This window comes from Dermacentor albipictus, unplaced genomic scaffold (assembly GCF_038994185.2).
Source record: "Dermacentor albipictus isolate Rhodes 1998 colony unplaced genomic scaffold, USDA_Dalb.pri_finalv2 scaffold_63, whole genome shotgun sequence".
NCBI classification, from domain to species: Eukaryota; Metazoa; Arthropoda; class Arachnida; order Ixodida; family Ixodidae; genus Dermacentor; species Dermacentor albipictus.
In genome coordinates, this window is record NW_027225617.1 from 436593 (window position 1) to 462500 (window position 25908).

General features: G+C 45.8%; 1 protein-coding gene and 1 long non-coding RNA gene across 3 annotated transcripts in view; one reads left to right on the forward strand and one right to left on the reverse strand.

Annotated features, from left to right (window-relative positions):
* Window positions 1-25908, forward strand: part of LOC139053063 (uncharacterized) — a 407344-nt gene that overhangs the window by 335890 nt on the left and 45546 nt on the right. The gene's annotated exons all lie outside the window — the stretch shown is intronic.
* LOC139053061 (uncharacterized) overlaps window positions 10163-25908 on the reverse strand; it is a 57166-nt gene continuing 41420 nt past the window's right edge. For both annotated transcript variants that reach the window (XM_070530200.1, XM_070530201.1), the window contains exons 13-15: window positions 18186-18362; window positions 17056-17178; window positions 10163-10491 (exon numbers count right to left, since the gene is read on the reverse strand). In XM_070530200.1, the coding sequence (XP_070386301.1) occupies window positions 10309-10491; window positions 17056-17178; window positions 18186-18362 (483 nt within the window). In that variant the 3' untranslated portion in view covers window positions 10163-10308. The remainder of the gene's footprint in view (window positions 10492-17055; window positions 17179-18185; window positions 18363-25908) is intronic.

The window sequence follows — 25908 nt, forward strand, 5'->3', positions numbered from 1 at the left end:
CACAACGGCCGCATTTGTCATCCCACAACTTGGAATTACTCAACGATTTCGATTAGACCACAAATCGACATCTACGGCTGCAGAACTTGTGGGAATACGACAGCCTGTCCGTTTTATGAGAACGCAGACACCCCATAAATGGACGATATTGTGCGATGCCAAATCAGCGCTACAGGCACTAAAATACTTTTTAAAGTAAGGACCATACTATCTGCTCGTGCTGGAAATCGTCGAACTTTGTCATAGTGCCGAGTTATGTGGCCACGTGATTACCTTTCAATGGATGCCTAGCCATTGTGGTGTCTTTGGTAATGAACTCGCTGACAGTGAGGCAAGATCGGCCTCCTCTTCCTCTGATGAAGTACGGATTGCCTACTCGCGACCTGACACCAACTCCATGATCAAGCCACTCATGCTGGACCTTACAAAGGCTTACAGAGCCCATTCTGATAATATTAACAGACGTCTAGATACGATTGACCCAAACGGTAAATTCTGTTTGCCCCCGAAGCTTACACGGAGCAAAACATCATTGCTACACAGGATTCGGCTCGGTGTTGCTTTCACCCGTCGCTACGCACACCTCATCGGCCAATCGAACAACCCCGATTGTGTACACTGCCAGATGCCCGAAGCACTGCAACACGTACTGTGCGACTGCCCAGCATATATGCTGGAGCGAAGGACGTTAGACAGTTTCCTAGCCAGCGTTGGCAGACAACTACGGTCGGAGGAAGCTATCCTCGGCCCATGGCCCGACACTGCAATTTCAGTGCGTGCAACAAAAGTATTGTTGAAGTTCCTGCAGGACACCAAGCTCGACGAGCGGCTCTAGCGAGGCAACTGTCTCATGTATACATAAGCACTCACCACTTCTCTTATCATCATCATCCATCCCAATACTTTCACTCCCCTTCCCTCTTCCCCAGTGCAGAGTAGCAGACTAGAGCGCACTAGCTCAGGTCGACCTCTCTGTCTTTCCTATCAATAAATTCTATTCATTATTAGCTTGAATACTGCTTCCAACCATGCAGTGAATAGCATCGGATAGACTGTGTCTCCTTGTCTAAACGCTTTCATTATAGCTATCTTCCGACTTATAGAGAATTAAGGTTGCTGTGCAGTCTCTGTAGATAGTTTCCAAGGTATTTACGTAAGCCTCTTGTACTCCTTGATTATCGAATGTCTGTTTGACTGTTGGCACCTCTACTGAATCAAATGCATTTTCGTAATCTATGAAAGCCATATAGAGAGACTGGCTGTAGTCTGCTAATTTCTCTATTACCTGATTGATGACGCATGTGATCCATTGTAGAGTATCACTTCCTGAAGCCAGCCTATTGTCTTGGTTGACTGAAGTCCAGTGTTACCCTTATTCTGTTCGAAATTACTTTGGTGAATATTTTACACAGTACTGGACGTAAGCTAATGGGCCTATAATTTTTGAATTCGTTAACGTCGCCCTTTTTGTGAATAAGTATAGTGTTGACATTCTTCCAGTTCTCTGGGTTCCTTGAAGTCGTGAAACAGTTCGTATAAAGAGCCGGCAGCTTTTCAAGCATTATATTTCCTCCATCTTTGATTAAGTCGACGGTTAGTCCATCTTCTCCTGCCGCTTTTTCCCATTTCATGTTTTAAGGCCTACTAATTTCATCGCCATTTACAGAAGGATCCTCTATACACAGTTAATTTTTACTTTGAATTAAGTATCGTGGCTCCTCACGGTACTGCACAGGTCATTAGAGAATTATTCTGCTGATTTAACTATATCTTTGTAATTGCGGATGCCGTTAGCCTGCTTTTTTTATTGAAATGCATATTAGGAGCGTTTGGCGCCTTTATAGTGGCACCGGCTACTCCTTGTCACTTGGCAAAAGAGACAAATTTGCGTAAAAAGGGAGAATAGCGACACAATATATGGCACTCACTAGAACATTTGATGAATAAAAAATATACGGTCCAACAGTACGTGACAAGCTAAGTCCTGTGCATTAGTTCAGTCCACGTACGCATATATAAAGTCTGATATTCTGAACAGCCAAAACACACACCACATTTAATACACTGCAAGTACAGAACAGATTTATACATATTGCGTAAAAGTTGCGATCACCAAATAAACCGATTATGAACCACGAACAACGTTTGTGTTCCTCATTTAGCGTATGCGGATCATCTGATACTTAATATTTTCTGGAAATGTTGGTGTCTGCTAAAAACTTTTTCAGAGCGAGAAGCGCTCTCTTGAAGGCCCGCAGTTAGCCATAGGCCAAGTATCTTTTTTAGAGTGAATGGTCTTCTGTCTAATATCAACACAATTTGCTTGCAGTACCCTTCTTTGTGGATCGTATTTCTTGCACTCAAGGAGAAGATGATGCACATATTTGTCTGGATGGCCACAAGAACACTACGGACTAGAGACACGCTATATCCTGTGCAAGAAGTGTTTCGTAAATGCAGTACAAAGACGTAGGCGGTGTACCAATGTTTCAAATTTTCTGTTGTCTCTTAGATTTTCCGGCATTGATAAGTTTATACGTAGGTCTATAAAGTATAACTCCGAGTTTTTACTTTGCTGATAAAACCAGGTAGTTTTGCTGAGGCGACAAGAAATCTCTCTCAGGAGCAGACGGACTTCACTACGCAATACGCGATGATTGGTTGTCTCTCCTTTATTGTGCGCCCGATTCGCAGCTGCATCCGTTGCAGTATTACCAGGAATATTGCAGTGCCCAGGTATCCACTGAACTGCAATTACGTGGTTTATTGCGCTTGCTTTTGTATGTTCTTTGAGTGTCTCATACAATAGCAAAGTGTTCAAAGAATTTTTCTTACTGCTCTGTTGTAATGTGAGAGCGGCTTGCGAATCGCTAAGGATAACCCATTTTTGCGAATGTTTTTCTGATGTTATGAAACGGAAAGCACACAGGCTTGCAAACAGTTTTGCCACGGTGGAAGATGTCTCTCCGAATAATTTAAATGGTTGCTCTAGCGCTAAATGTGGAATGACGAATGCTGAAGTCAAGGAATATTTATGAAACGAACCATCTATATAAACGTGGATGTACCCTGCTTTGTGCCTTTACCCTGCTTATCTTTGAGTGCATACATCTTGGCTTGTCCGGCGCGAAGTTTTCTTCTCACTGATTTCAGGCTGTGTCCATCTTTCACTGCTTCCTCAGTCTTTCTCACGTTGTAATTTTGAATATCCCTTATCTTGTTCTATTCTATCTGATATCTTAGGTTGGACACTTTCATTCTTTGCGGTTTGTTTATTAGATGCTTTGTTACTTGCACAACAGACATTTCAATACCCTTATGGGTGTTAAAAAGGTGTTTCCTGCATTTACACCCATGTCTACACCCTTTCAGTACCGTTTTCGGCCAGAAGACCCTATAAGGGTGTACACCACACATAAGGTGTGACTTTGCTCAAATAAGGGTGGTAAATCGAAGACTGAAGGGTGTTGAACGGATTGATGCATAAAATCTCGGTAATGTGTACACGTCCGTGCATTGATAAACGTGTTCATGTATTGCATTTTAAATGCGAAAGCATTTTAAGTCCTTTCAGGTAGAAACGGTGGCGCTCTCCGCAACAACAATCCATATGGGGCTTTGCTCATGCCAATCTTGCCATTTCCTTTGAAAGCATTCAGAAAGCATTCAGAACCGCGCCGCCCGTTTTATTCTCTCAAATTATTCACGTCATTCTAGCGTCACGTCCACGAAAAGAACACCAGGTCTACCTGACCTTTGGTAGCGTCGCAAGTACTTTCGTCTGTCTTTTTCATAGAATATGCTACTTTAACGCTTCTCTTAAAGAAAATCATTTCACCACACCAAATTCTCGTCTCGCGTCGACCATCAACAGAAAATTGACGTGCTAGTCTTCCGTTTTGCCAAGAACAGCCTCTGAATGGAACCGCTTTCCCGCCTCCACAATCTCAATTTGTGACACCACTAATTCAAGATCGCCGTTCAAAGTGTCATAGTTTGATTTTGTATTCTTGCCCTGCACTGCAAATATTGTATATTTTCGCCACGTCTTTCTGTTGTGCCTGCTAAGCCTTGAATATATGTATAATAAATAAATGAATAAAATGTGACGTCATCACCGTCTTGTATGACGTCATTAGTGATACCAAAAAGTAGTAAATAGAACGTAAATTCTGAGAAATTATAGGTAAATAATGTGGAATAATATGAGTTAGGGTGTGAGCGTGGAGCTTATGCATGGAAAAGCTAAATAGCTTGCAAGAGAAAAAGGGCTACCGAGCTCCGCCTTAAAATCGAGCAAGCACTCGATTTATTGCTACATGTGCCGTTCTGGAGTTTCCTTACGCCGCCGAACTTTGATTTCGCGAAAACTGCCCCAACCGTCCGAAGAGCTGCGTGTGGCTTTCCAGGGCTACGTTATCTCGCTGCCCTAGTCCAAGAACTTCCAGGTAGAGCAAATCGGTAATGCTGACCAAACGTCGGTTTATCTGGATGTGCCATAACCTCTCATCGTGCTCGAAAAGGGCTCCAAACAAGTTTATGTCCGGTCCACTGGCAACGAGAAAACGGGAGTCACTGTCATGTTGTCGGACACTGCAGACAGACTCAAGCTCCCGCCCTATGTCGTCTTCAAGCGCAAGTGAGTGCCTAAAGGTGAGCTGCCGCCGAAAAAAATGTGGTCATGAGATGCCACGAGAAAGGCTGGATGAACGAGCATCTTGTGATTGACTGGATAAAGTCCGTCCGGTGTAGGCGGACCGGCGCGCTGTTGTCGTTCCCGTTCGTCCTCGTGCTTTACGTATTTCGTTGCCTTTTGAATGCCGTTGCCGTTGTCGAGGCTGTTGCGTGAATCCCGGGTGCAATCATGTCTCAGCTGCATCCTTTAGGTGTTTGCGTGAACAAACCGTTCAAGGACGCGGTCAAGCGGTGTTACGCAGATTGGATGCGCTCAGGTGAGCCTGCAGTGACGTCGTGTTGGCGGCTGAAGCGGGTTTCGCCAGCCACGCTATGCAAGTGGATTGTGGACGGATGGGTCTGCATACCATAGGACCTTGTGCGTCGCGCATTCAAGAAGTGCGGCATATCGAACGCGCTCGATGGCAGAGATGATGGCACAGAGGTTCGATTGATTCTTCGACCGGTTACGATGGGTGTGTCCTCTGCAAGGTAAGGAAAATTCTGCCTAAATCAGCCTTCCACAAAGAATGCAGCATAGTCACATGAGAATTTTCAGCATGTGCAGTTCTCCCATGTTTCTCCCTGTCGATCAAGCCACTGTGCCGTTTTTCTCGCCAATCGTACAGAATGAATATGTGCCACCGTATGTGCCACAGGAACGCATCACCACAGAACGCATCACCAGTTCAAGAAATGTGGTTGTCTTTCAGAACTACTGTAATGCATCTTATCCGCAAATATATTCCACTTAGAATAATTCATCAGTCTTCTAACGCCCCTTGGTACAATAACCATCTCAAAAGATTATCCAACAAAAAATCCAGACTTTTTCGTTCCGCCAAAAGGTCATTAAACGCTGATCGATGGCTAGCATATACATCCGCTGCGAAAGCTTATACAAGCGCTTTAAAGACGTTCAAATTTAACTTCTTTAACTCAACCCTACCGTCTCTGTTGAAAACTAACCCAAAGCGCTTTTGGAACGTTATGAAATGTACCAAAGATAGCGCTATAAGTCTCATAAACGATTCAGGTGATCAAGTTCCGAATCATCTTTGCGCTTCTGTACTAAACAACACGTTTGCCCAATCATTCTGCACAGAAAATTTAAGCCACTATCCCCCTTTTACATCCCTTAACTTTCCAGCGATGGATCCCATTACCCTGGACCCAGCAGGTATCCGAGCCAGAATTTTCACGATAAAGCGGTCATCATCATGTGGTATTGACGGTATTAATTCCAAGTTTCTCCAAAACACTGCAGAATACAGCTCCATCATACTTACCTTTATTTTTACTACATCACTTAACGACAGTGCCCTACCCATTGATTGGAAAACCGGTAAGGTTACCGCGCTTTTTAAATCGGGAAACCCACATCACCCTTTGAATTACAGACCCATCTCATTAACTTCGGTACCCTGTAAAATTTTCGAGCGCATCATTTTCACTCACCTTGTAAACTTTCTTGAATCAAACAATTTTTTAGCCCTTATCAGCACGGTTTCAGAAAATCTTTTTCTTGTGAAACACAACTAATAACATTCACTAATGACTTGCATGCGTTCTTGGACTCGGGTTTTGCAACGGACTGTATTTTTTTAGACTTTTATAAAGCCTTTGATAAAGTTAATCACCAGTTACTTATCTATAAGCTAAGCCTTCTAAATATTGACCCATTAATATTCAAATGGATTTGCAGCTTTCTTTGTAATCGTACCCAATATGTAACCATCAATGACAATGACTCACCAGAGGTGCCAGTAGAATCGGGTATACCACAAGGCTCTGTGTTGGCGCCTTTACTTTTCCTCATTTACATTAACGACCTGCCTAATCAAATCACTAGCTCTATTTGTTTGTTTGCCGACGATTGTGTAATTTACCGAAAAATAACTGATACTGATATGCTTACATTACAATCAGACCTTGATAACGTTACAACCTGGTGCTCCCGCTGGCACATGAATCTTAACCCTTCAAAATGTAAATTCATGAGAATCTCACGCAGCCAAGTATCTTTTTATACCTACCATCTTAACAAAATGGCACTTGAATCAGTATCTTGTTATAAATATCTCGGAGTGCATATTACAAATAATCTCTCATGGAAACGACGTATCGAACACATTACATCAAAAGCTAACCGCATGCTGGGCTATCTTAAACGAAATTTTTCACTCGCACCTTCTTCCCTGAAAAAACAGCTATATGTCACCTACATTCGGCCAAATCTAGAGTATGCATCCTAAATATGGGACCCTCATCAATTAACATTAATTAACAGCTTAGAAGCTGTGCAGAATCGGTCCGTTCGTTTTATTCTTAACAATTACCAGCGCACAGCAAGCGTAACTAGCATCAAACTTGCCCTCAACATATCTCTCCTTTCCAAACGCAGAAAAATCGCTCGCCTTTGCCTGTTCCATAAAATATACCACTTAATTCCTACACTCAAATCATGCCTTATCGAACCAGCCTCTTTTACTTCTGCACGCTTGGACCATCGTCATAAGGTGAACATCCCATTCCACAAAACGTCTACCTATGTTAATTCATTTCTTCCAAAATCATGCCAGGAATGGAATCACCTACCGGATCCACTAGTCCGTATAACTAACACAGATAACTTCCGTAAGGCACTTACTAATATTATCTAGTATGCTTTGATATGAATGTATAACGAAGCAATTCCGTTTTCTCCTGAACAGTATTGTTGATAAGTTTTCTTTTTTTATTATCTACCTAATCTGCAAACATTGTATATTGTATTATACTTTATTTTCTATCATTCTGTGCTTATTGTCTCACTCTAACCTGTCCTATACACCATGTATTTATATTTAATCTGTATTACTGAAGTTTTCCGTTTTTCTTTGTATAATTATATTTTTACCGAATTATGCTTTTTTGTGTCGCTCTCGAGTTATTTATACGTTGTACCATGCATTGTAATCTGATTAATATTCGTGTTTCCTTTATCCTTTCTTGCATACTTATCTGTATTTATTAGCCCCTCCCCTCTGTAATGCTTCATTGTAAGCCCTGAGGGTACTATAAATAAATAAATATAAATAAATAAATGCCAAAACCATAATGGAATTCTCAAATGCACAAAGGATTCTGAAAGTGATATGTCCGTGCTATTCGTGACACGTCTCCCATTGCAGGTTCTTGTTATGAGCTCCACTTCTTTTTCTTTTAAGAGATAGCAGAGCTTTGGAAACGTTGTTTGACCTGCAGCATCTTCCACCTTCCAAACTATACTGTCATTGTCAATATATCCTCATATGCCATGTACATTAATGTGCGTTGTACAATAAGTACAAACATGCAAATGCTACGTAGCTGTAGAGAACTAAGGTAATGTTTGCCGTCGCTTGGGCAGACTCTGATTATTTCTTGCATTCCGCCTAATTACATAGTATTAATTAGCTAACCAGCTTCTGAATTATTACAATTGGAGGAAAAATGTATTGCGGCGTGTTGCTTAAGTTGAATGATAGGAATATCGTGACACTCCGTGTAGTAAGCACTGCATAATTTCTAAGGAGTTATTGAACTCGCAAAATTGCCGCCCGACAGGCCGCTCGAGGCGCTTTGCGCGTATTCGCAAGCTTGTTTCACGTAGCATATAACAATCTCATTGATATGTATCGGGAGTTTTTCACGTTGCTCTAGAGGTTTCTCACTTACACTTTCATTAAATTTTAATGTTTGAGTAGGTGAATAATTATTGAAGACTAATTAAGTAATCAGACGGAATGAAAAAAAAAACAAAACAAAATAATCTGAGCATCTCCTAGTGACGGAAAACAATACTGACTCGCTTCTGTGTAGCTACGAGGCATTCGCATACTTTTAAAACTTTGGCTCAAGTTAGCCGAGATACCCTGTCGTTATATTTAAATTAGGTTGTGGGGCTTTACCTCCAAAAGCAATTTCTGATTATGAGGCATGCCGTAGTGGAGGACACTGGAGAGAGAGAGAGAGAAACTTTATTGTGATTCCAAAGATTTGAAGGAGGGGTGGTCGGAGCCTCTCAGTCCAGGGCCCCACTGGCCTCTGCCGCCTGCCTGACCTGGCTAATTAAGGACTTTTGTCCTGCCAGATCGGAGCGGGCGAGCTGTGCCTCCCACTGCTCCATTGTCCTACTGGTGTTTGGCCTATGAGGGTGCTTAGTGCACTCCCAGGTTATGTGCATTAGGGTAGGTATGCCACCGCACCAAGGACAGTTGGCCCTATAACGAGTGGGATACATGGCGTTTAGCAATTTTAAATGGGGGAACACCCCGGTCTGTATTTTACGCCAATCGGCGGCCTCTTCCCCGTTAAGTTGTTGGTGAGGCGGCGGGTATTTTCTTCGGACTCCACGCTGATGAGCAAGGATGTCTTTGGCATTTAAATTGGTGGAATTTTGTGATGGGTAGTGCGGGTGGTTGGGGTTAGAAGAGGACGCCGTCGCTCGGTTAGTGAACCCTCGAGCTAACGCGTTAGCCTTTTCGTTCCCCTGTACCCCCGCGTGGCCCGGGCACCAGAGTAGGCGATGATAGTTGTTGAAGGATTTCGGGATTATCGCGAGGCTAGCCGCAGTCACGTGCCCCTTGAGAAACATGCGACATGTCTCCTGGGAGTCCGTGACCACGACCGAGTCCCTTTGCGAACGCTCCGCGTGAGCGAGTGCGATCGCCACTGCTAATATTTCAGCCGAGGCTGGGGATCCCGCCGTGGCCGACGCGGTAATTTGCTGTTGGCTGACAGCGTTCACGACTGCCAGGGCGTACCTCCTTTGGTAGCGCTGCCCGGTCGTGTCTGCATACAGAGCTGCGTCCGTGTAGTACGTGTTGTACCTATGGTTGTTAGAGTAGGCTGATTGAATGTGTTGTGCACGTGCTTTGCGCCTTTCTTTGTTGTACTCTGGATGCATATTCTTTGGAATTGGGGCTACTGTAATTTTGGATCTCATCGAAGGAGGGAGAGGTACGGCCTGCTCTGTGAGATAAATGGGGTATGCTGGGATATTGAGTCTAGCCAATACTGCCCTACCAGTTTTTGTGAAGCTGAGGCGCTCCCTCTGTCGCATCAGGGTGGCTTGCCTCAGTTCGAGGACACTGGAAGTTTTCAGCCCCTGGGGTTCTTTAACGTGCGCTTAAATTTAAGTACATGGTTGTTTTCGCATTTCGCATTCGATCGAAATGCCGCCGCCGTGTCCAGGATTCGATTCCGCGACCTCGCGCTCAGCAGCCCAACACCATAACCACGGAGCAACCACGGCGGGTGCCCTGTAGTTCACTCGTAATGAATCGAGTATCAGAAAATTCGTGCCGCTCTGCAGTTTTTTCTTCGCCGGCTCATTAGGCTAACTTTTTTTAGATAACCGCGGCTGCTCGTAATCAAAGAGTTGGTCTGTAGCTCTCGCTTAGAGCAACGCAAAACACACGAGTAAGAGGTACGCTAATATTGTTGAACTACGCAAAGGCACGACTAATCAGGAAACGCAGTCCTGTCCGGTGTCGCACTTTATGACAGCACAACACGAGGTGAAGGCCAATGCACAAGCTTGTCACTAGCGCCACACACACCACTCCACAGTCCGACGACCACTCTTCCTCAAGCTGCCTTGGTTCGGCTTTAGTTCAACCCGAGCCATGCCTTAATTACTCTGATTCGGTAGAACGGGTCGTCTCGGTCTTTTTCGTTGTACTGGGCACACGGGCTCGTCGCTTTGTTCCTGAAGTCCCCGAGGTGGGCGTTGAGGAGCAGCAGTGACATGCCCGGCCGCAGGAAGGTGGAATTGTCGGCCAACTTCTTGATCTGCGCGTGCAAGCAGAAAGGCGTTTTTTTTTGTTTTGTTTTACGGATAGGGCTCACTTCTGGAGCACAGCTTGCGCGCGTCTCAGTCAATTTGGAAGATGCCACGGACAGGTTTTCACACTGTACAGACGAGACGCTTTCTGCAACGTTTCTACACAATAGAAAAAGAAAGAAAAGGAAACTAATTGAGCACAGGTCGGCAAAGCGCCGCGAAGTACCTCGTATTTTTCAGAAAAAAAATTTATTTCTGCGGAAGAAAAATTTGTCCTGGTAAGGGTATGGAACCCGCGAACAAGGCCTTTCCGTGCAGGTTGCTTTGAGTTCTATCTACGCAGCACGCCAGCTGATTGCTGGCCAATTTTTTAAGAAGTGCATTTGTTTGGGCGAGCATGCAGCAGTCCATAATAACTACTTGCTGCGCACTAACTGAATGACGAAGGACAGGGATTTTGACGAACACAAGCGAACAGTTGCGCTTGCGTTCGTGAAATCCTTGGCCTTCGTCATACAATGGTCGCAACAATAATTTATTATGGTGAATTATTCGGTACCCTAAATGTAGCCCGAACCCACAAGTAAGACACGGCTCCGAGTACCTCAGAAATAAAGCGTGCGATCATTTCTTTTTCATTGTGACACCCACACGCATGTCCTTTGTAAGTTCGCGTTATACTCGGGTCGAATACAGTTGTTTTCCTCAAGTTTTCCTCTCGTGTGTACAGACTCCGGCTTTTCGCGCCTGTCATGACGCCGGGAAAAAGCGCTCGGAAAATTCGTCATCCAATGCAGGTTGCAAACTAGCTGCGCCCGATGTAATGCAAATAAATATAAACAATTGCTGCATTTAAAAAACTGAGAACGGTGCAGGGGCAAGAGAAACGAGGCTTCGTGACGTCTATGCAGCCGTTATTTCGTCACAAACGTCAGGAACAGATTTTAAAGTCTGGCCTTTCTGCTAATCAGCTGAAGTACTCCCGCCTACGGAAATGCAGGTTGAGTTTAAAGGATAGCATTCTTAGTGCTGGAATGGAATTTATGCTTTTCCATATTGCCCTGTCAACGATCTTATTTTCCAAGCAGAAAAAATAAATTAAGACTCCTGGTGCAGCAGGTATGTGTAACTTCACGCGCATCTTCGGTTCTGCCTTGCAAACGGTCTCATTAAATTGTGTCGTCTTGCTCGTCGATAATTCAGGCAAGAGTTGGTGAACCCGCATGTGGCGCCATCTGGCAGACATTCGGGGAAACGACTACTTTCGCCTCCGACGTTGGTCTCGGAGGCGCACGGGACATAAGAGGTTGCACAAAACTTTTCCAAAACTTACAATACCAAAATAGAACTTTCTATCCTGGGTAAAGGTGTCCTGTTATCCGTGAAACGAGAGGCAGGAAAACAAGAAATAAAGTTTATGCCCTCATAAAAGAAGGCGTCGAATGATAGTGGCACAGATACACCTCAATTATACAAAACCACGACAGGCGACGCCGTCAGAGGGACAGAGACCTTCGCACTCATGGCGAATTGTGGGATTGTGCGGGAATTTTACCAATGTACAGTTCAATCCTTGGATCCAGCTGTTTCTGTACTCGGTCGTGTATGTGCCTCGCAGGCGCGTCACTAGATGCCTAATTAATATAACACTGCCGCGTCGGGATCTCAATGCTGCAATGGAAGCGGCATTACATCGCTGGCACGTGCGCCACAATAATGCTTCCGACATCATTTAAGTTTGTCACCCGATGGGAAGATCGATCGAATCTTCAATTCCTCAACCGGACAGCCTTAAGGAGCTCGAGTCGCGGAAATGCCAGCGTTGGTGGCGTTATGACGTGAAAATCCTGATTGATCGATAGGGTCGTGAATGCGAGTCACGTGGTGTCGTTCTAGGGAACACGACAGGTGATGTTCACGCAAATGCGTGGCCACCTGTGTAAGGCAGAAACAGGGAGCAGTATGAACAAGCCAAGGGGCCGCCGAGTTGGTCTCCGCTTGGTGACGCGATAATTTGACACTATAGGACTCGTCTGTCCGGAGTAGGGGACCGATGGAAACTTTCCATTCGTCGGCCCGGGAGTCTGCCACGCGGCGTTGCCACCCTGAAATTACTGTTCGTCTGTGGGGAATGGGTATACCGATTAAGTGCAGGCTGGGCCCGCTCTAGGCCGCCGAGAGAAAACACGTGTGCGATGGGTGCGGTGACGTCTACCAGTGCGTGGTGCTCTTTTGACTCGTCTTCTTCGGTGGGTTCTGATGGAACGCGTACTCCTCCTCGGCGGGGAGGTCGGCCACGTCAGACCGAAGCGGGGAAGGCGGGGATGAAGGCTGGGCACGCTGACGCGATGCGCCAGAATAGTTTCCTATAGGATTCGGAATATAGTGCGAGAGAGGCGGAGGCAATGCGGAATAAGCGGGCCAGGAATCCGGAGTATCGAGCAAAGGAGGCCCAAGCCAAGCGACTGAGACGCCTATCCGAGGAGCAGCCAGGAGCACGAGAGAGACTCAGCCGGCCTGCTCGGGTTCCGCTCGCGAAGGCGAAACTGAAGAGTCACCCAAGATGTTAATAAATACTATTTCAGTGGTGCCCTTCAGCATAGCCATGTTCGTGCTGCGGTTAAGCTAGGGAAGCACTGCAACACATTTTATTCGAGTGTGAAATTATCTACCCAGCTGTCGGTTTAGGCTCCTCTGGCCTCTTTGTGAAGACTTTGGGTTCCGAGAAAGCAGGGGTAAACATTTCCGCAAAAGAGCTTTGTAAGAGGCGCTTGGATGTTCGGTGGCCAAACAGCAGAGAGACGTAAAATAAGGGAGGTATAAAAACACGAAATTCCTAGTAGTGTTCAGAAAGTTTGATGCTGGGAATCCTTCGTGTCTGTGTGTGTTTGAAGAAGATTGGTAGGAGATTAGGCCAAATAAGAACAAGAGCTTGGTGGCGCAACCCACCGCCCTGTTTGAGAGGGGTGATAATAGCATCCATCCATCGACCATTCCATCCGCGAATGAACCGCCATGTTCTGAACCGGGGGACTTCTATGAAACTTCGCTACCAGGTATATTGCATACCAAGGTACATTGACATCGCCATCTTTATCATTATCATAATTTACGTCCACAGCACGACCAAGGCCTCTCCCTGCGATCTCCAATTACCCCTGTCCTGCGCGAACCGATTCCAACGAGCGCCCGGGAATTTCCTAATTTCATCACCTCGCCTAGTATTTTGCCGTCCTCGACGGCGCTTCCCTTCCGTCGGCACCCATTCATGGCACCCATTCGCCTAATCTGTGCATTACTTGACCTGCACATCTCAATTTTTTTCTCTTGATGACAATTAGAATATTGATTATACCCGTTTGCTCTCTGTTTCGAACCGCTTTCTTTCTGTCTCTTACCGTTATACCTAGCATTCTTCGTTCTATCGCAGTTTGCGCGGGCTTTAATTTGTGCTGGAGCTTCTTTGTCAGTCTTCAAGTTTCTGGCTTGTATGTCAGCACCACTGAAAGGTACTGATTGTACACCTTCCTTTTCAGTTAATGACTATCTTCCAGTCAGCAGCTGACATTTCGGCCGTGTGCGATGCAACTCATTATATTCGTCTGTGAATTTCCTTCTCGTGGTAAGGGTTTCACGTGATTGATAGCCCTAGGTAAACGTACTTTTTCAGTGACTCTAGAGGCTGACTGGTGATCTTGAACTCTTGTTCCCTTGCTCTGCTCTTCATCATTATGTTTGTTTTCTGCATAATAATCCTCAACCCCACTTTTACACTCTCTGTTAGGGTCCTCAATCATTTGTTGTAACTGGTCTCTGGTGTTACTGAACAGAACAATGTCATTTTGAAACCGAAGGCTTCAGGATATTCGCCGTCGATCCTTGCACCTAAGCCTTCTCTGTTTGTTTGCTTGAATATTTCTTCCAAACACGCAGTGAATAGCACTGGAGAGAGTGTCTTTGCCTTACCCCTTTCTTTATAGGCATCTTCCTACTTTTGTTGTCTTGAATTGAGGTAGCTGTGCAAACTCTGTAAATGTTTTCCAAGAAATGTATGCAATCGGCCTGTAGCATTATTTGCTTAATGCCTCTATGACTGCTGCTATCTCTACTGAATCAAATGCCTTTTCGTAATCTATGAAAGCCATACGGTGAAGCTGATTGTAGTCTGCGGATTTCTCGATGACCTGATAACATGGATGTGATCGATTGCAGAGTATCCCTTCCTGAAGGCAGCGTTTTCCATTGGTTGACTAAGTCCAGTGTTGCCCTTATTCTATTGCAGAATATCTTGCTGAATATTTTATATATTCATCGGAGTAAGCTAATGGGCCTATAATGTTTCAATTATATAATGTCTCCCTTTGTCTGGATCAGTATTATGTTTGCATTCTTCCAGTTTTCTAGAACCCTTGATGTCGATAGACACTTCGTGTAGAGTGTCACCAGCTTTTGAATCATTATGTTTCCCCCATCTTTGATTAAATCGACTGTTATTACATCCCCTGCCGCTTTACCTCGTTTCATGTTTCGCAAGGCCCTTCTGACCTAATCGTTAGTTATCGGAGGAGAGTCTCCAACCTGTTCATTACTGCTTCCAATGGAGGTAACGTGGCTCCTCTGGGTGCTGCACATGTCTGTATAGAATTATTCCGCTGCTTTTACTATACCTTCGACATTACTCATGATATTACCCTGCTTATCTTTCAGTTCGCACCTCTTGGTTTGTCCTTTGCGAAGTTTCCTTCTGACTAATTTCAGGCTGAGTCCATTGGTTACGGGTTCTTGAGTCTTTTAAAGTTTAGTATATCGCTTATTTTCGCCTTGTTGATTAGTTTTGACAGTTACACGAATTCTGTTTTATCTCTTGAGTTGGACACTCTCGTGCTTTGTCGTTTCCTTATTACGTCCTTTGTTACTTGGCAGAGCTTGCCTACTGGTTGCCTTGGTGCCTATCCTCCCACTTCTATTTTTGCCTCTCAAGGCAGCCTCGTTACGGTTTCATTCATTACCTCTATGTCATCATCATCTCTCTGTTCTAAGGCTGCATATTTGTTTACAAGTGTGCCAGTCGATATTTGTCTGCTTTTGCCCTTACTGCCTCTAAGTTGACCTGTTTCTTCACTAATTTTGCTCTTTCTCGGTTCAAATTGAAGTGAATCCTAGCCCTCGCTAACTTATGATCACTGATATTTACCCTACCTATCACTTCTACATCATATGGTATGCTGGGATGGGCAGAAAGTACGAAATAAATTTCATGTTTTGTTTCACCATTAGGGCTTTTCCAAGTACGCTTTGTGTTGCTTCGCTTAATGAAGCAGGTGTTCATCGTTCGCAGCTTATTTTTTTCTGCGAACTCCACCAGCATCTCTGTTCTAGGGTTCCTAGAATCGACGCCGTTGTTGCCACTTGCTTGTTCACCAGCCTGTTTTTTCGCCACTGTTGCATTGAAGTGGCCCATTACTGCAGCATACAGAGTTTGCACTTCTCTCATCGCTAATTCATCATCTCCATAAAACTGATCTACTTCATCACCCTCAAGGGTGGATGTTGGAGCGTAGGTAGGCTTGTACCACCTTTATTCTATACATCTTATTATGTCTGACTGCGACTACTGCTACACTCTCAATAATGCTGTAGAATTCGTCAATGTTGCCCGCTATGTCCTTATGGATTAGCAATCCTACCTTGTATTGCTTCTTATCTGGGCGAACTCTATAGCAGAGGACGTGGCCATTACTCAGTAATGTATAAGCCTCACCTGCTCTTCTAATATCACGAAAGCCGATGATATCCAAAACAATGTCTGATAGTTCCTCAAAGAGTCCTGCTAAGCTATGGTTACTCGACAGAGTTCAGGTGTTAGAAGTTGACAGGGTCAGTTTTCATTGGCCACCTGTCCGGATCCAGAGATTCTTGGTACACTCTGCTGCGTGCAATCTTATTGCCTTTCAGCCTAGCCACGTGCTTGCGGCGCTAAAGCCAGGGAAAGAATGCAACACATTTTATTAGGATGTGAAGTTATCTTCCCAGCATTGGTATAGCTCCCTAATAAAGCTGTCAATCGTCTTGTAGTTCCCCATGAAGCTGTAGTGGCGATTTACTTGGTAAACATTGCAACCACGTCAAATAACGGACAATGTATTTTTGCCCGACTGCCTCTCGACCCATATTGCTGGCTTCCTTGACATTGGGAAATGAATATGGCGCATCAAGCAAACAGGAGGCACGATGAATTGTCCCAGCCAATTTCATCGACTGCTGGCTTTGGGAGAGGGGACAACAGTACGGTAAAATATTGTGCCTGGCCAATGCACAGCAGGCCTTGTCCTGCAAATGCCTCATCATCTGAGATGCGCTACATGTGTGCGGCTCACACTTCGCTGTTCTTCACAAATAGCACGTGTCCGCCTGCATTTGGACGTCGCACACACGCCACGTGATCTGCTCGACAACACGGGTTCCGCAGTGCAATAACATCGCGCGGCGTTTAAAATTGAGGCGCGCAACACGGGGCGCACGCGTGCAGAAATATATTCGGGGTTCGCGCTTTAGGTGTGCAGGGAACTCACCTTGTAGAAGATGGTATTGTTGCTCTCGAAGAGTATGACCTGCGATATATCGGCCTCTGATTGGGCCACCTCGACGCCTTCAAATCTTTTGGCTCGGTTGGCCTGGATGTTTGCTAGGCAAGGCTAGAAAATAAGAAGAGCGGAATAGCATATCTTTGTAACAAAAGGTAGCGTAGGAAAAAAAAACACGATCTTCTGAGACCGCACGAAGAACGAGCGATCGTTCTTCGTACCCCTTCAGAGGGTTGTAGGAAGCGAGCGGTTAAAGCGTATCACTGCAGGAAATAGACGCGGCCCGGCACGGGGGCACTTGTTGGCTTTTAGGATTTGTTGCTGCATACGTAGATCCTCCATACCCTCATACGTAGAACCGATTGGGGGATCAGTTCTCTCCTCTGAACGGTAAATGTTTTAGCTGTTCCAAGCCGCATTCTTGAATTTATGTATCTTTTGCGTAGTGCTAGGCGGACCTACTAATCTTTCCGGCGTCATGCGCATCGCACTTCAACTCTGGAGCCAAAGAACACAACTGTGTTCGTAAATGTAAGTTACAAATTACAGTAAAGTGTAAGTCGTTTACGTGCACATGCTAAAACTTTGAAATATCTTGCAACAAGGCACCTCGTATGACACGTGACGTCACGGACACATACTCTAAGATCATTTACGCCCTTAAAGATGAGTTGCTGTGTAAAACTGTTTTATTACTCGCTTCTTTATTTATTCACGTCGCCCCATTTGGCCTCACGGGTTCCAGAATCGGAGCAAGAACACGCTTTTTGTTGCGAAGGTGCGATTTTTAAACCAATATACGCCCTTATTCACATTTAGGTTTGTGCACAGTTGTACCGTGCAGTATTACCGCTTGGTCTAAGAATTTCGCGTCTGCAAGCACGCGAATTCGGCGACATTGTGGTGGTCCTGGACATCTTTCTTTCCTCCTCTCTTGACGTGAAAACCAATTTAGATAGCACAATGACACGACTAGTGTTGCCTACATGTATTGTCTACCTGTTGCGTAGGTAATTGCATATACCTGTTGCGAGGCAATTGCAAATAGCTTTCGTATTGCCAAGTAACGTGTTCGCAAAATGAGCTTGGGATCGCGAAAAATAATAGGAAAAGTTTACCACGACGTCGAAGTTGGTGACGTAGAGGCTCTTGCACGGCATGTTGACCAAATCTGAGTCGACACCTTTCTTTGCGGACTTTAGGGTGTAGACGAGGGTGCCCAGTTCGAAGGACAGCCCCACTTTGGTGTTCGAGGGGAATTGCTTGTCTCTCGTCATGAGCGTTGTAATGGTTTTCTGCGCGCAGAATGCAGAAATAAAATAAAAACCAGTAACCAAGTAATACAGGAGGCGGTTCTTTAAATGGCACATACCAACCTGGCAATATATCTATTGCCAAGCCTGTATATGCCCTATATATACATTATATATACATATATATATATATATATATCTATATATATATATATATATATATATATATATATATATATATATATATATATGTATATATATATATATATATATATATATATATATATATATATATATGTATGATAGATTAAGGCCATGGAATTCTACCGTCATCTGCCACAAAAACGATGCTGGGCTTTTAATGCGATATACTTATATTTGTCATGAGGCAAATAAGCCGACGTTGTCTGCAACGAGTGACAGCAAAATTATCCTCACATCGCCGTCTTGCACGACGTCATTAGTAATACAGAAGATGGGTGGTGCAAAGGCGAAGGTGAAGTACAATGGAGGTAGATGAGGGTGGAATAAAGTTGGTACGAATTAGAGCAAGTAGATTAAAGTGTACTAAGGAAGGCTTAAGGTTCGTACAAATTAGAGCAAGGTAGAATAAGGTAGAGTTGTGAAGACATACGGCTTTTGCATTCAAATCACGTGTAGATACTTAAGTGTCAATTTATTAGTTTGTCGAAGACGTCTGAGCTTTGCGACCTCTTTTGATTGCGCGGTGAACGTTATGTGCGCGTGCGCGCACATAACTTGTTCTCCCTTATCCCTTGCCGTTTCCTTTTTCTGTCCGCTTTCCCTTGTCCAAATGTAGGGTAGCAAACCATGAAGGTGCTGTCTTGTCAACCTCCCTGCCTTTCCTTTTTCTCTCTCTCTCAGTGGTTATCGTGACATCTGATTGATCTGATACTGTCTAAACCGACAACTTTTGAATCCGTCTTTTCCACAAATGCAAAATATTTGATGATGGCATAGCAGCAGTGGAGTTGACATCTAGTAACCAGCTATGGCAACCAGGAGATATCACCTGCATGTATGTTATGTCGACAGGCCTAAGCACCAGGGCAGTCAAAGCAAGTATGCCGATCGAGTGTTTCTACGAACACATTAATATTGAAAAATAGCCGTTTGGAATAAAAATACGGTTCATTCGGATACACGCCGTGAGTGGTGGCGACCGCTGCGCGACCTGTGATACGTGTGAGTTAGTCACTAATAAACGAAAATTCATTACATAATTTTTTATCCTTTTTTTCAGCGGGCTCATCGCAATTGAGAAATTGAAGCGAGCTCTCCGTACAAGCGATGTCAACTTTTGGATTCTGAAAAATGGGATCCGTGAAGTTCGGCTAGCAACAAACTAGCATCGGCACGGCAATCGAATTCATGAACTGTTTCTGTTGCCGCGAATCTCCTGAATTTAGTTTCAGTATGCTGACCTTGCTCAATTGAATCGGCGCGATGTAATGCTTTTCCACCAAAGTCATCCGAGAAGACACCTCACATCCGAACATATCCCCCTGCGACTATAAAAATTTAATATGCTACCGTCGCAACAAAATAGCAAGAAGCTCACCTCGGACACGGCTTTTTCGCCTTGCTGGCCACACATTCTGTCGATTCTGTGCAGCCAGCGTGGCTAAAGACAAACGAAGCTAACAACTTTCTTCCCCGCAGTACCTAGGCGAAGAGAAATCTCAAGGACCGAAAGTCCCCACATTTCTCTCTCGCAACCATTGCTCCTCGCGCATGCGCAGAAAGAGCGGAAATATCCAATTATGATGTGCTCGTCAACAAACCTCCTCCCTAGTGCCTAGGCAGAGTCACCTGTTCAAGGAGCAAAAGGCCCCAAATTTTCTCTCGCGCGCCTGCTCCCACTTGCGCCTGCGCAGAAACGGCGGGCGATCCCTCAAATTACCGTCTGATCAACCGGCCGAGTATTTTCAACTGCTTGTAGGTACAGCGGGACGCGGCACTTGCGGAGACGACGGACGTTTGCGCGCATGCGCGAGTAAAGGCGGGTGCGAGAGAGGAAATGTGGGGCGTTTTGCTCTTGAAAATACGACTCTGCCTAGGTACTACCAGAGTCCTTCCATGTAACTCTCACTCTCACGTAACTATTTTTAACATTGAATGTAAATAAATTACTGCCTGAGCGTGTATTCTGCGATGATATGAGCGCACGGGACGAAAAAAAAAAGCCGCTCATAACATGGAGCTTGCGGCGGCCTCAGACCGAAAAAAAATAATGATCTGGAATTTTAAGAGCCAGAACCGCGATACGATTATGAGGTACGCCGTAGTGGGGGACTCGGGATTAGTTTTGACCACCTGGGATCCTTTAAAATGCACCTAAATTTAAATAAACGGGTGTTTTGCATTTCGCTTCCGTAGAAATGCGTCCGCTGTACACGGCTGGGCGGTCTCGGTCCGGATTGCTTCGTCATCACCGTTCGCCTCAACGCCTCCGTGGGCTCCGCTTTTAGAGCGCAGCTCTTTGGCGTTCGTTCCTGGGTTTCGCGTCGTCGTCGGCGTTGTCGTCGGCCTCGTAACCAGCCCCGCCCCCCTTTCATCCCCCCAGCTCTAGCAGCGACCGACTGATACCGCTGGATGCCGCTGACGCCGCTAGAGAGTCAAGATAACGTGACTGCATAGAACACCGTCGCCGCCATGCAGAAAGAGGAGGAAAGGGTCCCCCCCCCCCCCCCTGTTCTTGTGTGGCGGATAGGGTGCTCTTCAGTTGCCGACGCGCCGGTTATTTCACGTAGGCCCCGGCACGTCGACGAATACGTGACCACCTTCCCACGGCTAGACCTGGTTCTTAGCGCTGCGGAAGCGAGGGTATCATATTGTTTGTGTCGGCATCGGCGGCGTTGTCCCTGAAACCAACTCCGCAGCTGGGGTTGACTCACTATCGGCGTCAGCGGCATCAGTCAGTCGCTGCTATCTCTTCCCTCCTCCCTTTATCGTGTTGTCCGCTTGCTGCGCGCGCTTCTGCCCCCATCGTTTGCCGCTGGGTGTACACGCCGCCCCCCTCCCCCCTCTTCCTGCGAGTCTCCGGTTGTCAAAGCGCCGGCTCGAACTTAATTCCTTTCTTCGCTCCTCCTCCAATGCAACCCCTGTGCGGTGGCAATCAGAGAGCCAGATCGGTGGCGGCGGATCTGTATATGTGCACCGCCCGAGCCGAAATTGCCGCTGCCGTTCGCCCTGTGCGGTGGCAATCAGAGAGCCATCGTAACGCGTCCCACGGCTGTGACAACCTCGCGAGGCACTTGTATAGATCTCGTCTTTGAGAATCAAGCATTGGTGTACCAAGTCGAACATATATCAGTCTATTTCTCCGACCACAAAGCTTCCTTCATGACTGTCAAGAACTGTTAGTGGAGTCTTTGTTATTGCAATACGTGTGAAAAATAAAAAAAAAAAATTCTGTGATAGCGCATACATGTGTTGCTCGATTTCTTTGGCTCAATCTATCGAAAAGGTGAAACAGCTTATTTGCTGCGCTCAAATTTCGCATTAGGAAGTAACGTAATCGTCGGTAATTTTTTTAATATTTGGCTTAAATTAAACACCGCACATTCGCAACAAAACGCCAGTGGTACCACTTATCACCAGATGAGTAAGCACCAATTCTCCGTTGCGCATAGCGCCAGATTGTTCGCCGAGCACAGCTGTTCAGTTTCTGTTAAACTGTGGCAGAGAAGGACTCTGTGGGCAGTATCTTATAAGAGATCAAAAGAATGAAATTGCTATTGCAAAGGGATGCTACCGTAGAATAGTTAATGACAAAGAAAAGGGAACTGAGCTGCTCCATGCGCTTAAGATTTCTTGCGAAGCGATGCCATTTCTGAATAAGATTTAGGTAGAATTAATGCAAGACGAACTTCGCTACTAAATGTCTTCGGTGCGGCTTTTAACAACGGATTAAGGCGAACCTGAAGTGTTAGGACCTGCACAGTTGAAACTAGCTGTAATTAGGCAATTGCCTTAGCAAGCAGTCGTTTAGAAGCGTCGTAAGCCCAGCACTTATTTACGCTGCTCGTGGTTTCGACGCAGAAACGACGACACTAGGTATTTTGGTTCTTAATTCGCAACTATTTACAATATGTGTACAATACAGATAGCACAGAGGCGTCCGGTCATAAATGGTCCACCATTGACAATGCAAGAAGTTTGTTAAAAGCATGACATAATACGCATAAAGAAATAAAATCAAACGTGAGAGGTATGCATCGGGAGGCAGGAAACAAACACCAGCAAAGGAATGGCAATAAGTACAGAATGCATAGTCGATTGTTTCTATAAACAAGAAAGCATTTCATAACACACGGCTAAAGAACTCTCAAACGAACACAAGTAACCACATCACAAATACAACAATTTTTTTTTAAATGGATTGTTAGAGATACCACCTTTCTACTTCTTCAGCTGTTACTTAAACATGCAAACAAAACTTGCTCAGCAAATCACAATACAAATGTAGCTAACAGTGTGCTAATAGCCTTCTTACTCACAGCAGCTTATACACTTAAAAGTACGTGTAATTGAAGAATTGTAGCCCACCAATAGCCAAGACTAAAGGACAATGGAAAATAAAACAATGCATATTATTCTGTTTTAACACTTGCATTTAAAGGAATTCTAATGCTATACCTTTCATAGATGGTCGGGGTAAGGGCGCTATTGCTGTGAACTACTCTATCCTGGTATAACACAAATTGAGGTTGCAACAAAGCATAAAGCAAATGTGTTTTGTCATCAATGCCCTGATAAGATCTCACAACACCCTTATTCTTCTTTATCATCAGCATTGCAATTTTTTGTAAGTGGTCACCTTTACACGATAATCGTGATACCTACTGCGTCCCTTTAACTGGTACCGCTTCAACTGGTTGGTTTCCTACCACCCCCTGCTGGACATGAAGCTCGCCCCTTTGCTGTGACGATGTCCGAGGCATCAAAGTGTTTTGCGCACACACGTGTATACTTCGATTCGAAATTAACACCGCCACTTCCCTGCCGCGGTATGGCCCGCTTCCATTTCTCGCGCTGCTCCTTGTTATTAGGTAAACAGAACGACACCTTTTCGGTCCTGCCCTTGTTGCCGGAACGGCACCCAGGCACGCAACACGTGTTGGGCATCGTTGTCCCACCCCACCACTTCAACCGAACAGCCCAACACTCGAAAAATAGCACAGCACATGCACAGAACGCGCCCGATCAGTCAGCTCACCTCGCACTGCGCACGCATTTCGGTACGCGAACGATGCCCTCTGTGGCACAGTGGCGCCGCGTCGCGGCACCTTTGGGCAGCATATGAACCTCTCCAATAGCGTGACGGCGGAGTTTCGTGACCAGAAAAACATGGAAGGACTCTGGTACTAACGGAGGAGTTTCTTGGCGCGCGCGGTATGCGCTTGTCCCTGGGCGCGCCGGCAGAAGTCACGGGGTGCGATAGTGCTGAGCTTACCAGCGCAAGTTGGCGGCGCGAGGCAATTGTATTTATTCGATCATGTTTTTACTAATGAAAACAACGTGTCATTATTCAACAATATCGGCGGCGCCTCCAGGGCACCAAAGCGGCAACGGGGACATCAAAGCCGGACTTGTCCGTGGGTTGGGGCCTGTAGAGGGCTGAGCGTGCTAGGGAAGTATAAGATCGGCGGTCCGGTATCGTGTACAGCCAATTTGTTATGTGAACACCTTCCGGCACGCTTCAGCCTCTGCGGCCCCAACCCTCGCGCAGCCCTGCTTCAAGCTTTGATCCCCCTCACTACCGCTTGGGAGCCGCGGAGATCCTGCGCCACCTGTTTTAAGATAACCTCAGGTGCTCCCCTGAGGCCTCCGTCTGCCGGTTACATGTGCCCTGCTGGAGCAGTGCTTGTAAAAAATCCGATCTATCGCCGTGACGAGAGAAGCGACCCGCTACTTATACAACGCCAGTCAGAACATTGTCCCTTCAGACACTGCGATCGCGTCCGTGCCCACTGCCTCACTGCGCGGGCAGCCAGCGGCGGAGCGTATAAACCAACTCGACCGCACTCCGCAATGCCGGCATGTCTAGGGGACAAACGAATACGACGCCCGCTAAGAAAACTCCTCTGTAGTGCCTAGACCGAGTCATACATTCAAGGAGCAAAGGCCCCCAGATTCTCTTTCTCGCGCCTGCGCAGAAACGTTGATCTCCGTCAAAAGTGCCACGCCCCGCCGTACCTACTAGCAATTCTAAAAACGCCAACCCGGCCATGTCTGGCACTCGCTTGGAGGTTAGCGCTTTACGCGGCAGATGTCGCCTATATCGCGTTGCAAGCGATATATGCAAGCAGTGCGAACGACGCGAATTTTGGCGGCAGGAGAATCCCGTCCGCCTAGAAGCCGGATTCGCCAGTGCGAACCTGACGGCTAACCTGTCTTTCTTCAGGAAGTTCTTACCGCGCTTCTCAACGAACACCTCAGTGTCCACCGTACCACTGCGAGACCGTTACACCGTTCTGCGAGACTTCAACCGGACTTTCGATGGCACGCTTTCTAATAATGTCGCCGGTTGTGACCTACTTTGTGTACACTATTTCGACCAATTCGTTATCACTGGGCAAAGGTCACGTGGTCTTAAGGTACTGAGGCCTTAGTCTAACACCATCTTCATGTGCACTAGGCGTGTCTTGCACTGAACAATAACACAGCAGCCATCATAGTCTTCTATTTTTTTCTCTTTTGTATACTTCTCGCGTTTCTTTCGGCCCTGCGTACTCCTCATACTCTCATAATATCTGTCTCTTCATCGCACAAATGCAGTATACACATGGCGTTGTTCGTCTTACCGTCTCGTGTTTCGCGTAACAATATGAACCCGTCGTAAGTGGATGGAGTCTGCTGGTCAGCTGGAATCGGGCGGTCGATCTCATGTAAACGCAATCGGGATGCGTCGCAATAGCGTCGAGTCAGGCTGAGCCAGCCGAAATGCACGGCGTAGCTTCACCGAACCCGACCCATTTGCCACGCGCATGGAAACTCAGACGCGTCGGATCAGCAAGCGATGCGATTTGAACGGGTCCACTAAGACATCAGCGCTCTTTCGCGCCGGCATTGGAATCAGTATCATCAACATCATCATCATCAGCCTGGTTACGCCCACTGCAGGGCAAAGGCCTCTCCCATACTTCTCCAACAACCCCGGTCATGTACTAATTATGGCCATGCCGTCCCTGCAAACTTCTTAATCTCATCCGCCCACCTAACTTTCTGCCGGCCCCTGCTACGCTTCCCTTCCCTTGGGATCCAGTCTGTAACCCTTAGTGAGCATCGGTTATCTTCCCTCCTCATTACATGCCCATTTCGTTTTCTTGAGTTCAACTAAGATGTCATTAACTCGCGCTTGTTCCCTCACCCAATCTGCTCTTTTCTTATCCCTTAACGTTACACCTATCATTCTTCTTTCCATAGCTCGTTTCGTCGTCCTCAATTTGAGTAGGTCCCTTTTCGTAAACCTCCAGGTTTCTGCCCCGTAGGTGAGTACTGTTAAGACACAGCTATTATATACTTTTGTCTTGAGGGATAATGGCAACCTGCTGTTCATGAT